The 15,477-nt window shown below is 31.5% G+C and overlaps 1 protein-coding gene across 1 annotated transcript in view; it reads left to right on the forward strand.

Annotated features, from left to right (window-relative positions):
* Window positions 1–479: 479 nt before the first annotated feature.
* The window catches only part of LOC108913448 (zinc finger protein SNAI2-like), a 27,255-nt gene continuing 12,257 nt past the window's right edge, over window positions 480–15,477 (forward strand). The window contains exon 1 of the mRNA XM_018719004.1: window positions 480–720. Coding sequence (XP_018574520.1) covers window positions 660–720 — 61 coding nt within the window. The 5' untranslated portion in view covers window positions 480–659. The remainder of the gene's footprint in view (window positions 721–15,477) is intronic.

Below are 15,477 nucleotides of genomic sequence, written 5' to 3' on the forward strand. Positions count from 1 at the left end.
TATATTTTCAGCTTCAGTAACTGGGCTTGTGACTAGTGTATTTTATGTAATTTTTATTAAAACACAAAACTTGAATGTTGTGCGATATTGAAGAAAAAATATGTTTTAAATATTATTAATTATAAGTAACAAGTTCAAAATTAATAATAATACATTGCTAATTATTTTAATTACTTATAAACGTAATAACAATAACAGGTTACAATGTACCAGAAAAAGCCTAACACCTAGCCAGAATTATTATAAAAACGTTTTGTAAAATAAACAAGCACGGGGAATAAAAAACATCACCACTCGAATATACACGCAACAGATGAGACGAAACTATTTCAGTGCGGGAGGGCCAATGGGATGCTAGCTAGCGCTGAAGGGACGCGAGATTTCAGCATCCCTACTACCTGAAACTTGGCACGCGTCAAGATTTGTAAATATAGAACAGCTACTTGGTTCCATCAAGTCAGTAAGTCCTTAACCACTACAGAAAACACTTCAAAATCACACATCCAAGTGTGCGTGTCAATGTCAGCGACAGAAACAATTGTAATTGTCAAAATTATTAGAACAACCTGTTGAGTACAAAGTGCGACCGAATAACGAGTAACTGGAAGTTGTGTGCGCGTCGCGACTGCTGAAAACGTAACGACCGACCATCTGAAACCATGCCCCGAGCTTTTCTCATCACCCATCGCCGCTACAACTTCGACGAAATGGAGCACAAAGGTAGGGATTTTTTACGCGGTTTTGCTAACGTTCTAATCATTAATTATTCAAATAAACCAGATTTATTTTATTTACTGATCTGTTTATATCCATTGAAACATAAATTTGTTTTATACGTGACTATTTTTCTCTGGACTCAAAATACGTAAATAACTCCCAAATGTCATCCAGAAATTTGACAGTAACCGACTGTAACGCATAGAAAAATCCATGGAGATGTTAGTCACCCTGGAAAAATCATTCACATCTATTTTATTCTTTATCCTTACTAGAAATGAATATTTGTATAACGTAAAAACAATTTGCAATTGACAGGTATTGTCAAATTTGTAAGAACTGTCAATATGAAACAGATGGATCAATTTTTAGGCTATGAGTAGACAAATTTTCTATCGACTACGACAGTGGATCTAGTATACTTGGATAATACGTAAAATTCAGATCCCCCCTACTACAATAATCCCTAGGAAGCTATTAATACATCTGGATTAACGGTGTTAATGACGATAGGCAATTTTGGCTCTAAGTAAAAATATCGGCGACCTCATTCATGATCTCCTACTGCTTTGTCCAATGTTCGCATAAACAGATTTCGACAGATGTTGCATATAGCACCTATATTTAAAGGCTTATGAACATAAACATTGACTGGAGAGAAATAAATTTTAAATATATGTTTTTCAATGCAATCTAAAACCTAAAATTTTACATTTACCGTTAAATTGGTCAAGTTTTGTTGGTCCATGCAACTGTGGTGAATTTCCCAGCTTCATTAAATTAACCAAAAAATTGGAGGCTGGTTCTAATTTATTGGCAAATTCGGTGGGCTAATTTTTACACTTACTTTATTTTAAATATTTTATAAACAGATTGTTATTGAAGCTATGTAGGTCTAGCATAAATGTAAATATATTATTGATACACGATATATATAAAATGGTACTCTTAAATTTGCCCAAATAATATGTAAAAAGGTGTCACAAATTTCCCGAGTCAAAATAAGTGGCAAAAAAGTAAATAATAATAAAAAAGTAAATAAAATAATAATAATAAGTGGTAAAAAAGTAAATAAAACAGGTTTTAATGCCAATACTTGAGTTGCTACCTGGGAAAATATTACCAAAACAAAAGTATTTTAGTGTTTAAATTTAATTTTTTTTATGTTCTCGAAAAAATTTTTTCCCATTAATATAGACATATACATTTAATTTTTGGCTACTTGGCTCATTGAGCTTGTTGATTTTAATTTGCGGCATATTTTACATTTAATAATAATTTTTTACCTAACAGTTCAAAAATTGTGTCAAAACTTATCTCAATTTTGTGGCATTTTTTATATATTTAAGTATACAAGTTATTGGTGAAATTTTAGTTTATCATATTTAAAGTTACCAAAAATAACTATCAGCAACATTTCTCTAAATATTTGAAGAACAAAACAAGTGTCAAAATCATAAAATGTAATTGAAACCAGTGCCACGGAAAGAATATCCTGAAACTGCAAGAAAAAAGGAGCATTTTCCACAAATGATGATATACAGGGTGTCCCGCATAAGAACCGACACAGGGAAGGAGCATGTGGGGAAAAAAATTAATATATCTGCGACACTTTACCGTAGAAGAACCAAATTTGGTACATGATTTAGGTTTATTACTGGTCTTCTTTGACTATGATTTAAAGTTAATTGAAGCACTACAAGGTGTTCATTGGCGATGACTCTCCCCTAAAATTGTACCGACCTTTTTTTATTGACCGAATTGAAAAATAGTAATATTAATGCACAGCAGAATTTAATTTTAATTTTTTTTTCTCTTGTTAAATTTTAAAAAACTATGATTTTCAAGAAAAACCGTATTAGCTGACACAAGATTTTAACAGTGTTCATCAGAAAATAATTAAAAAGTCAGTAGTAGGCTTTATCTGTCAAATTTGACAATTGGCCAAATAAATTTTACTTCACTTCTCTCCTAATTCTACAAAAAGAAAACAAGTACCTAGGTAGTTTTTAAATTAGCGAATATTGTATTAAGTAAAAAACACAAATAAATAATAAAAATAATAATTGATATTTTCTCAACAACAATCAGAGGCAATTGTTGAAATACAATAATTTTATCACTAACTGACAAGTTTGAAATATAAATTCATTGACTTTTCGAAAATCGATATTTTTTGAGTTTTTCTCAAAAACATCCTCTTGAATCCACAAAATAAACCGTTTGATGATGATAAGCATAATCTTTTTTTTGTTCAAATCCTATTTCACTTACAAATATAGAAGGTTAGATTAATTTTAATTATTTAAGGATTTCCTGAAATTAATAAACGCATTTAGTCTGAACATCCTGCGTTTGAAAATTACTCAAAATTGGCCGACATTCCAGACCAGAATCCTGTTGCCTCCAATTCCTTGACCAATTTATTGAAGTTACATATTCCCGAGAGTACGATGCGCAGTGGCAAAGGAGGAGAGTGGAACGAAACTCGCTCACACTTTTCCGTCTCATTCTAAATCAAGTGTGCCAAATGGCCAATTCATTGGGTCAAATTTAAATGTAGAACAAGTTTAATACGCCAGACTAACTGAACCAGAAAAATAGCAGCCATGTCTGATGAAAACATAACATTAAATACTGCTACACTTGCCAATTAACACATTCATTTTTTAAATGGTTGTATGGATTGAATTGTTGGGGAATAGGCCAATAACCCATGTCTTGTCATAAGCAACACATTCTTGGCATCTATGTATAATTCCCTAGTCAGAATTTACTCACAAATATATTGAAATTATTTTACTGATTCATACTGTTATGGAAAAAATATAGAACATTTGACAAAAATAAATACCGTTTTAAAATCGAAAAAGTAAAGAATAATCATTATTATTTTTTAAGAAATCGGGTAAAAAATCATGGAGAGGGCGCACTTTCGAACAGATCTTAGCAAAACCAGGTGTTCCAAGTTCCTTGCGATTTAATATTTTAAGATATGTGTAGTCTGTAGAAGATCTCCCCTACGTATTTATTTACTACATCCAGGCAGCAGCCTGTAAATTATGACATTTACACGATGTGCGAAGAATATCCATGTTTAGGCTACTATGGTTCTTTTACAAGATATTTTACATTCAATTTTTATGCGCCTTTGTTTAAATTAAGATTGGGATAACTGTTCGCTAAATTACCCTCTTATGGATGTTAAGTATTTGGTACCCATATTAAATTTAATCATAATGTCAGTAGTAATCAGTTATTAATTCTGCTCTTAATTAGAAAATTAATTTCTTGATAAGTGTAAACAGACGAAAAAGACATAAACATAACTTTCTGAAAACATGACTTGAATTCTCTCTTATGCTTGTATTAATTTATTACAATTTACAATATTTTAGTTTATATTATTTATGAAAATTAGTATCAAATTAATTATTACAACTGAAGGAACGAAAAGCAGTTAGGATTGTTTAAACAATAGTTATTAGGAGAATTTAATGATTATATGAAATGAAATGTAAAACCTAATCTACAGCAATAATTTAAAATTAAAGTAGACTTTTAATAGTCAAAATAGCAAAAGTCAATTATGACAAAGTAGCAGCTTAAACTAATATAAAATAATCTAATACAATCATGAATTTAGATACTTTGTAGTAGTTACGTAGCTTAGCATCAGTTTGTTATTAGGATGAACTACTTCCCCATAATAAACCGTTTTCTATAACGTATTATGGGCATTTCCAGTGCCACTATTGAACGATGAGATTTCTACTTTTGAGGTTTCAAAAACAAGCAAATTTATCTGTCAAGGTAGATTAAATTCCAACCAAAACTTTTGTGTCGCTTAAAATTGTTTCATTGCCACCATGAAGGGGGTTAAATTTTAAATTTCCGTACAAATTTAAGATGTATGCGTATTTCTATGTTTTTTGGGACGCTGAAACCGAAAATGACTACTACAAAAAATGATATCCACTTACTCGATTACCCCCTTACACTCCCTTACAATCATTTAAAGAACCAGCAGGATCCATATGAAAATTGGCTCTTGGTATATTGCTCTAACGTTTTCGGAAAAAAAGAGAACCAAAGTGTTCATGGGCTCAACGCTCAAAACTCGAACGATCCAAAGTCTATTACCTGTTTATTTATTTATTTATTTATTTAAGAAGTAGGAAACCCAACAGGATTAAAAATCCCAATAACAAGGTAACACTAAACAAGTAACAAAAAAACAAGGTGATGAAGTACAATATAAACATAATCTAACTAATGTGACAATACAAAAAAGACAAAAAAAATACCTATAAGAAATTATACACTTCCTCACAGTGGTTTTATATCTATTCAAAGAAATATTAAAGATATCAACTAGTTGACATAGATTGCTATTAAAATATCTTGGAATTCTATGAAACGGTGAATTTAAATTATAATTACTATGCGAGAGTTGAACATAGAAAACCGAGAACTGACGGTTAGCATACACCGGGACTTAAAGATTTAACAGACAAAATATCTGTATCAAAATATCCATGAACAATTTTATATAACAAAACACAATCAAAAAATTGTCTACGCTCTTCTAAGCTAAGCAATTTATGTACATTAAGAGAGTTCTTATATGGAACGTGTAACAATTCGCGATTAAATCTATAATTAACATCGTTAATAAATTTGATTTGAACAAGCTCAATTCTGTTTATATATTTAAAATATAAAGGAGACCAAATTACCGTATTATATTCTAAATGAGACCTAACTAAAGACAAATAAAGACAAAACATACTTTTAATATTTTTAAAATCCTTGGTAAGTCTCAAAATGAAGCCCAACATTCGAAACGCACGTCTGACTATATAATCTATATGAGCATCAAATACCAACTTATCATCCAAGATGACTCCGAGATCCTTAATACTATAAGCTTTTTCAGCAATATTAGAACCAATAATAAAGTGACTCTGAAAAGTATGCCTATTTCTAATGAAAGAGATATGACTACATTTCTTATCATTAATAAATAAGTAATTAGACTTACAAAAATGATACAGTCTATCAATATCTTCCTGAAATTCAACAACATCAGTATCACTTGAAATTTGTTTGAACATTTTAAGGTCATCAGCATACATCGAGAAATGACAGTGCTGAAAGCAGTTAGATATATTATTTATGTATATAGAAAACAGTAAAGGACCTATATGACTACCTTGATGAACACCCGACGTAACTTTGCTAATATCAGAGCTACAATTCATAAATACAACGTACTGGGAACGATTGGTTAAATACGATTGTTAATCCATGCCAGAAAGTTGCCAAACACACCAACACATCGAAGCTTATTAAAAAGAGTATCATGGTGAACCTTATCGAAAGCTTTCGAAAAGTCCGTGTATACAGCATCCACCTGAACATTTTTATCCATACTATCAGATATGAATTGTACATAAGGAACAAGGTTAGCCACAGTAGATCTACGACTAAAACATCCATGCTGGTTTTCGTTTAATAAATATTTTATTTGAAAAAATAATTTATCCGTAATAATTGATTCCAAGAATTTACTAAAAGTGCATAAAATAGAAATTGATCTATAATTATTTACTTCATATTTACTGCCAGATTTAAAAATAGGTGTAACTTTAACAATCTTCCACTTTTCAGGGAAACAACATTCAGTAATAGATTTATTAAATATTAAAAAAAGTGGTAACTTAATATGATTACAACACGATTTGATAAAAATGGGAGGAATATTGTCACACCCAGCACCCCTATTAATATCTAAGTTATTAAGCTTGTCTGTTATGTCATTAATGTCAATAGAGGTAATATTAATAGCATTGTTAAAACATACAGGGTCATCAGCAATTACTGGCTTATTAGATGGCTCATAAACAGAAGCAAAACATTTGCCGAAAGCTTTAGCAATGTCTGGATAATTACTAAAAACTTTGTTGTTATAATTCATGTTGCAAGGAATACTGTTTGTACTTCTGATATGCGAAACATATGACCAAAATCTTTTTGAGTTACTAATATTATTTACCGTATCAGCAATAAATTTTTTGTAATCAATGTGTATTTGTTTTTTAGACTGACTTCTATGACTTGCAAACAAATTATAATCAGCAATTTTATTATATTTTTTCCACCTATAATGGAATATACTTTTTTTCCTTAGCAGTTTCCTTGTGTCAGTAGAAAACCAGATAGGATATTTTCTACTTTTATGGTCAACTAAAGGAACATATTTCTCTATAATATTATTTAGGACCTCATAAAAAATGGAAATAGCTCTATCAGTAGTAGTCCTATTAAACAATAATTCCCAACTGACGACACTAAGTTCGGCATTAATTTTATTATAGTCTGCTTTGAAAAAGTTAAAAGACAAATATGAAACTGTTAATTAGACAAGTTTAAGAGTACCTCCAGCTCCTATATTGTAAACGTCAATATTTCACCGATCAGAAATATCAGGTCTTAGATGTATTTATGATTTGGTTCTACTCTTAGCGCAACCCAGGAACAACCACGTGGACATGATAGGTTTCTGATCCTTTTGGGGTGCTTGATTAACATGAGTCCCTTTGCCTGTCACAATTCGGGGTGCTTGATTGACGTGAGTCCCCTTGCCTCTCACAATTCGGGGTGCTTGATTTGCGGTTTCAACGTCCCAAAAAAAATAAAAATATACGCATACATCTTAATTTTGTATGACAATTTAAAATTTAACCCCCTTCAGGGGGTGCTAGCGGGAAAACGGGCAATTGAAATCACTTTTTATGGTCATATTCGATTTCAGCGACCCTAAAAACCTAAGAATAGTGGAGTCTACCCTCTGGTTCATGTTTTTTTTGTGTACCTGTGTAATCTTAGATAAATCTTATCTTTATGCTCTAATTTTCTTCTGCCACGTAATTTTGCGCATGTCCAAATCATCGATTTGGCTACATTCCATTTTAATTTCATTTAAGTTCCGAAAATCCAAATATTATGACCCCCTGCTGACTATACTCATAATTCTGTAGCTTTCGTTTTAAACTTTTATACCAGATTTTCTACGTCTAATAGAATTTTCAGTTGAAACCTCTCAAAATCCTCCTAATTGCGACACCACTGATCAGATTCCTTTATTTTGCATGCGGATAAAAGAGAATTACACTGTATCAAGTTTTGAAGTCTGTATCTTCAAACTCTTTAATTAACGAGATCTTTCACTTAAAAAAAGCAAAGTGTTTTTTAATATCGACAACAGGAAGCCATAATGAAACTAACGACTGTGTTATACAAAAAACTATTTATTTTTCTAAGTTATACTTTATTTCGCTTCGTCTAACCCTAAACAAGTTTAATTGGGTCATTTAAAAATTTATGTTACCTTCGAAAGCCAGCGATTAATCTTGTTTGCGTTGTTTACAAATCCGCTACCGAACAAAAATAAAGTTCCGCAATCAGAATAATTTAAATTATATTTTATTTATTTGATCAATTGGTCGTAAACCGTCCAAAGCGGAATCGTTTTTTCTTCTCCTACCACACGCCGCTGATTTATTTCCACGAATATTCTGAATGTTTTCAGGATAGCCTGGCGACTAATTCACGGATGCGGCCACCAAAAATACTGATATTGTCTATTTTGAATAGAGCGTTCAAGGTATCCCGCGGGCCACATGGCCAAAATATAGGAAGAAAACCACACACAAATTTGAGAGCCAGCTACTTGTTGGTAATAACGACTTGTTGCGATTTGGCAAATTGCCGATCACACCTTACGGAGCCTCTACTTTTGGCCCAAATACTAAGTTTACGATAAATTGCCGCGTCATATCCCCTGACGTATCGGATAAATGGCAGAAATAAAAATAAATTTTATTTAGTAACAGACAAAACGACTTCTATTTGTACTTCAGGAACTAATAATTACGTCACGAAGGCGTTTTAGATATTACCTACGGATTATACTTTTATGTGGCTTCAATATTTAGTATTAGTTTTAAGTATAGGACATATATTAGGATAAATGACCCAAGGAAATGGTCCACACTTCCACTGTAAAAAAATTTCACTCAAATTTCACTCAATTTCTGTCCGCACTCGATTGAGTGAAATTTTCACTCTATTAGTATGAATATAACTGAGTGGAACTATTGCATCAGAAATGACTGAGTTTTACTCAAACCCGAATTACTGCTAACTATCAACTACTACTACTACTCTGAGTATATAAAACCAATTTAGAATAGACTTTTTCTCTAATACGATTTAAATTGAACTACTATTGAGTCATTTTTTACTCAGACTTGATTTTTAATTAACTAAATATTGAGTGCAAAAATAAATCACCCATAAACGGTTAATTAGAATATACAATGTTGAAATTAATGAGACGCTATACAGCGTGTTCTGCAAATGACGAACTTTCAAATTAGGAGATATTGTAAAAATAATGTCTCAAATCTACATTTTTCCTGTAGATCTCGCCTAATATACGATGCACGTCAAAAATATTTATAAGTTTTTTGTTGCATTTTTGAGGCCTTAATGCTAGTAAAAACAAATTTGAGATCCATGGCCAACTTTGTGAGTATGAGTAACTTTATGATTAAAAAACCGGAAAAGTACCAAAAGTTTAGGGCCGTCTAACTTTCTTATTTTAAAAGATAGAGAAAACTTATTTTAATTAAATTTCATGGAAAAATTGATATCTTTCACCTGGTGTAAACAAATTTTTTAAGTATTGTATGTAATTTGCTGCTCTCTCCACGCGGAAAAAGAAAAATTGTCATCAAAGCAGGCTATGGATACAAAAAATTGCCTGTATTTTCCTCTTTCATGCGATGTACTTCATGTCGCCTTTATCTTTTATATTTATTACATTTTTTATAATTTTGGTATCAAAAATGTAGATTAATGCAGAAATTGTTTTAAACAGGCCAGCTACAAAATATTTAATGAATAGAATGTACTTCTTTTATGCTAAGAATCTGCAATATCTTGCACCAATCAGTTTATCATCATAAGTAGGGTCTCTCAGTGCCAATGTAAATTACCACTAGGACATTTGAAGTAAATGTTCCTATTAAAAAAATCCATTCTTACAATTAAACACATCTGACCAGAGAATTCTTCTGCATATAAAACGATCTTCCTTCTTGTCACCACCTGCAGAACCCTAATCTCATCGGTTTATCTTCCTCCCTGAAGCTCAAGAGATGCACATTTTTCACCTCATAACATTTAAAACCATTTTTTCGTAATATCCTTCTTGCACTATCCTTCTCTAAATTGTAGTTCACTTCAGATTTTAACTGTTTTGCTCATTTTTCCTACTTACATAATTTAAAATTCTGTTAACATTACCTATTTTACTAACAACAGCTGATTTTATTAGCGAATATTTTCTACATTCCGCAAGTGCTTGAATAGAATTGAAATTGCATTGATAGTACAATGCTTATAACAACATATTACACTTCTCAATATGTGAAAATATCATTATTATTCAAAATTATAGCTTTTCAAGTCACAGTTAACTGTAACAATTTTCAAACCAACAGTTATGTATAAACTATAACAAATAAACAATTTGTTAAATAATGACATCAATGGGATAACACATTTGTTTTCATAGCGTGCTAGATTTAGAGTAAGCTACTTTGTCGGTGAAAGAACAATGTTGAAGGCTCAGTTTTATATATAATGTGAAAAAAAATCTATATCTGTATTTTTATACTTGGCACGTGTCTACAACAATTTCTACGTTAACACGAAAATGTTTACATTTCTTATACCAAAATTGTAAAAATGTAATAAATATAAAAGAACTAGAAGTCAAGTCCTCTGACTGGTATTTTATATTTGCTGTATGCATTAATCCATAGCGTTCCGTTACATGGGTTGTAGTCATTGGCCAGTATTGTTGCAGTCCTTGATTTTTGCGGAGGAGTCGTTTCCAACTCTCTCTAACGCCTGACCTCGCTCAAAAACTTATCTCAGTTATCAAAATTCTGGTATTAGTTAGATGCATCGTGTGTCCTGTATCTGCCTTGTGCCCCGCAACTGTTCATCTTTTCCTCAAGTGATATTTATGTTCTTTTAACCGCCTGTACATGGGGTATTGTAGAGGAAGTAGATAGTTCCTACAGCTCGTCCTGGGAAAGGTTATCCCTATCTTCCTTGATGTGTTAATATGGTGTTTCTTTAAAAGCCTGCCTATCTTGTCAGTACATCCTTGAATATAGGGTAGATAGACTGTTGCGATATTCCTCATTTTCCTCCTCGTTCAATATTCTTGTTCGTTTATCAATTTTCTCTAAAAGCAGATCATACCTGCTCGTTCTGATGTGTTGACAATACCCTTGTTTCTAGACTGGGTGATGATACGCCTCAGTGATCAAATATCTATTCCTACGAGTTGACTTTGTAACAGCTGTCCCTTACATAGTGCCATCTGGTCAAGGGCATCAAGGTATGGCCAGTTATCATTTTCTTCTATTTCCATCGTGAAGCTGACGTCCGAATATATATAAATTAAGAAGAAAATAGAGTTTTTATTAGCGAAATATTTTATTTTGTTCCTTAGATTCGCGGAGAAAGAAACTATAAAAAATTTAAAAAGAAAATTAAATTTTCATGAATAGTATCAATAAATCAATAAAAAATATTTAGGTATATTCAAATTGAAATATTTAGTGGACAAATGTCACAGATTACTTTTCAAAACATTAAATCAAGAGCAAAAATATTTGTAAAAACTTTGAAATGATTTTCAATAATAAATTTACATTTTTAATAATGTTTGTCAAGTTATTGGGTTATTATGAGCAACTCTCGTTAATAACATTTTCTCATAAAAAAAATATATATACACTAGGCACAGAAATTAAGAGATATTAAAAAAATTCCAAAATTTTGGGTGATTTTCAAAGAGCTATCACCTGAAGGGAAATGGTCGTAGAGAGAATAAAAAAAAGGAAATAGAAGCTTCAAGTATCTAGTTTTCAGATCTGTAGTCTAAAATTTTTTAGCATTAGCAGTTTTTGCATAATAAAAAAATCAACGGAAAAAAATGTAAATTTTTGCTTTTTTTAAAAAGGCCTATGGACTTCAAAAAATTTGTTTTGGTAATTTCACCAGGACCTTACGAAGTGTTTGCCGCATGTGTAGGTTGGCACTATGTAGGTCAGGTTAGGCTGTTCTTAAAAAACACTACACCCTTGAAATTTTTCAGTAAAATTCAATTGTTGCCCTTTTTGCCCTTGCAAGAAAGACCCGTTTTTGACATCGGATTTATGTTGACAGTCCAAAAATACATAGGAAAGCACACCTTAGACTCCTTTTTTCAATATAATTGAGTTTTTGCCCATTTTCGGTTTATACATCAGATTTGTGTTCAGCTCCCAAAAATACATAGGAAATCAGTCATCTACGTTAAAATAGAGATAGAGTAGGTATTCTTCATATTTACCAAAGGTAGTACATATTGAAATAACAGCATATTCAGTATAGAAAAGACTTGTTCCTGCGATTACAAAAAATCTAAATGATGAAAATTGTTTATTAACAACCTGTTTGAAATAATAAAGCAAATATATCATAACAACATAAGAAAGTTATTCGTTTTTGTAGGTACTTTTTAATTTATTGCAAACAGATACGTGAACAACAAATTCTTTATGACTAAGTCGATGTTGTTTTCAAGATCTCAATAACAAATTAGTCGACTGCTAAAAATATTTGCTAAAAATGTGCTAGTAATGACTCTTAGTATAGGCAACTCGTGAGTAGGCATTTGAGTAATATATGGCATCCCTAAAATGTTGACACATTTCATATTGTTTCATCTTAAGACTTTATTTCATATATATATTTTTGTGTTGCAGTTTATTTATAGTTTTAAAAATGGATTTTTAATAAGCGTAATTTATTCGTAAGTAAACGTCTATTGTATTATGAAACAGGTAGTGACTTAAATTAGGTCACAACTGTCTAAAGTCTGCAAAAAAAAACAAAACTGTGAACCTTAGAAAAATAGCCCAGACAACAAGAGATGTAACAAAATAGTGATGCTTCTACGAAAAAAAGTTTGTAACGACGCGACCGTACCTATTTATTTTGTCATGACATCAAATACAAACAGTTTTTTGTAAGATTTGGAAATATTTAGATCTTGACTTTAGTAATAATGGTAAGAATACACTTCAAATTACTGAAAACTATGAGAGCACATTTCTTTGTAGCATAAAATGCTGGTAATACATCAAGCAAGGAAGTGTGCCAAAACTGATTGCATATTTTCTTGAACTGCTTAATATAAAAGAGTATATTGGACACTAGTTTCGAGAATCTCTTACCTCCCTTTTAACAGATTATGGGTTATATCTCTTGAGTATAAAAAGATATAGCGGCTGGAAGTCTAAATAGATAAATCGCACTTTCTAGTAAAAACAAGAAACGATTGAATATGAAAGTTCTAGAATATTCCTTTGGAAGCCGTAAATATTGACTGAACATCCAGTTATTTCATCAACATCCAAAAATTATGTTTACAATCAAAATATTTCCACTTACTCAAGCATATTGTTAGTATCTGGCATTAATTTATCCAATTGTGAATATTTTACTGTGTGTATATAATGAGTTTTCTTATGACATATATAGTAAATGTCTCACTTGACTCCACTTTAGATACCTACTATAAAAATTTATTAATTCATCACAAAGTCAAGACTAAAAAAAAATTGTATTCCAACTTCCACGTTGATTAACTTTCCAAAAGTTACACAATTGTTAACAATATATTTCCACGAGCTAATGAAGCTACGAAGCGATTCCTTCAACGATTGAAATTTAAAAGAAAGAACTGAAGTTTGGCATATGGAATTTTAAGACAATGATCACGTGACTTAGATTTATTCGTTTTGATACAGAGTAAATTGAACTGTTTCGCTATACCCTAGAGTTTAATAGAGTATTAAATCAGTGATTTTGTGCATAAAAAATACGAATAACAAACGGACTGTGCCATCATATAAAAAGCAGTATTATGTGTTTCCTACTCCAATTTACCATTAATTAATTTTTTATAAATATTTTTATGCAACAACACGCATTTTTTTAGTTTTTTTGCTTATAAAACCTAAACTAACGAAGCAATGGTATACAGAGATAATTTGTAGAGAATCGTAATACGAAGAAAACGAGAGGTCTTTCGATGCGATCGGATAATTAGAAACGAAGAAAACCCGGAAATATCGAAAAATTTGGCGTTTTTAAAAAATTCATTACTCCGCAATCTTTTTAGATGTAGAGCTGACCCAGTGCACAAAAGTAGTGAATTATATGTACTTTAAGTGTGCACAATGCAGGTGCTGTCGGACCATTAGTTTTGACATAATTGCAATTTGAATTTTTTTCAAAATTTCTAGTTGCTTTGGAGGTGGTCTGATTTTAATTTTTCAGCCGGATTTTAAAAGTAAAAGTATAATACTACAAAACATATATTTTAATTTTCTATAACAATAAGCACTACAACATATGACAAAGTTAACGTAAAAAAACTGCCACTTTTAAAAGTCAATTTGAGATTAAAAAAAAAACAGAGAGGATTTCGAACTGTTAACTGTGTCATGTGTTTTAGCGGTAATCTAGCAGAAAACTTAATTTATAAAATCAACCCCTTGACTGATCCTTTTGACGCAAGGGTTTTTCAATAATTCTGCTTGTTAGTGTGACGAAAATACCGAACTACATAAATATGAAACGTCGTGTCTTGCTAAATGTTCAATTGTCTTTGTTGGACAATATATTTCTGGTAGTATTTCGTTTATTTTTCTATAAAAGAATTTCTTTAGCATATCTGTTTGTTTGTTGACCAAGTTTTATCTTACTTATACAGGGTGTTTCTAAAATAGGGCTCCAAACTTCTGCTGCGTTTACAACTCATTAAAATAAGCCAAAAAGTTCCTATTAACATGTGCCCTAAAACGCACCCTTAGGAAGTTATATGCCCTTAAAAGGGCTCAAACAAAACTTTTTTTTTTTTCAAATAAATTGCAGTTATGAAGGATCCGATCATTTAATAAATAATTTAGGACATAAACTAAGACTATTTAAATTTAGAGTTACACTTACTAATTAAAGAACTAATTACTACTGCAGACAATAGCTAAATGTGAAATAGAAAATAATGGGATTAAAATTAGTAATAATAAGTTAAATTACAAGAACTGCTCGAAGTGACCACCTTGCATTTCGATGCATAATCTAGCTCGACGCTTCAATGATTTGCGAACTCTTTGGAAAATTCTAGGTGTTTGCCTTATTTCCATGCACGCGGTTTCAATTTCCTCCCGTAGTTGCTGAATGGTCTCAATTGGAATTTTATAAACCTTTGCCTTAAGTTGACCCCACAAAAAATAGTCCAGGGGATTAAGGTCAGGGGAACGTGGGGGCCAGGGAACAGGACCTCCTCGGCCTATCCATTTTTCTCTATACAACTCATTTAAGTGTTGTCTTACATTATGTAGGTAATGAAGTGGCGCCCCGTCCTGCATAAACCATATGCTTTGGCGTTCAATTAAAGGGACATCTTCCAAAAGTCCTGGCAAGTCGTTAACTAAAAAATTGTAATAATCCTCACCATTCAATCGATTAGGCAACACAAACGGTCCGATTAGCCGATCGCCTAAAATGCCTGCCCAAACGTTGACGGAAAACCGAATCTGATGTCTGGACTGAAATATG

This window comes from Anoplophora glabripennis, unplaced genomic scaffold (assembly GCF_000390285.2).
Source record: "Anoplophora glabripennis isolate ALB-LARVAE unplaced genomic scaffold, Agla_2.0 scaffold567, whole genome shotgun sequence".
In the NCBI taxonomy this organism is placed as follows: Eukaryota; Metazoa; Arthropoda; class Insecta; order Coleoptera; family Cerambycidae; genus Anoplophora; species Anoplophora glabripennis.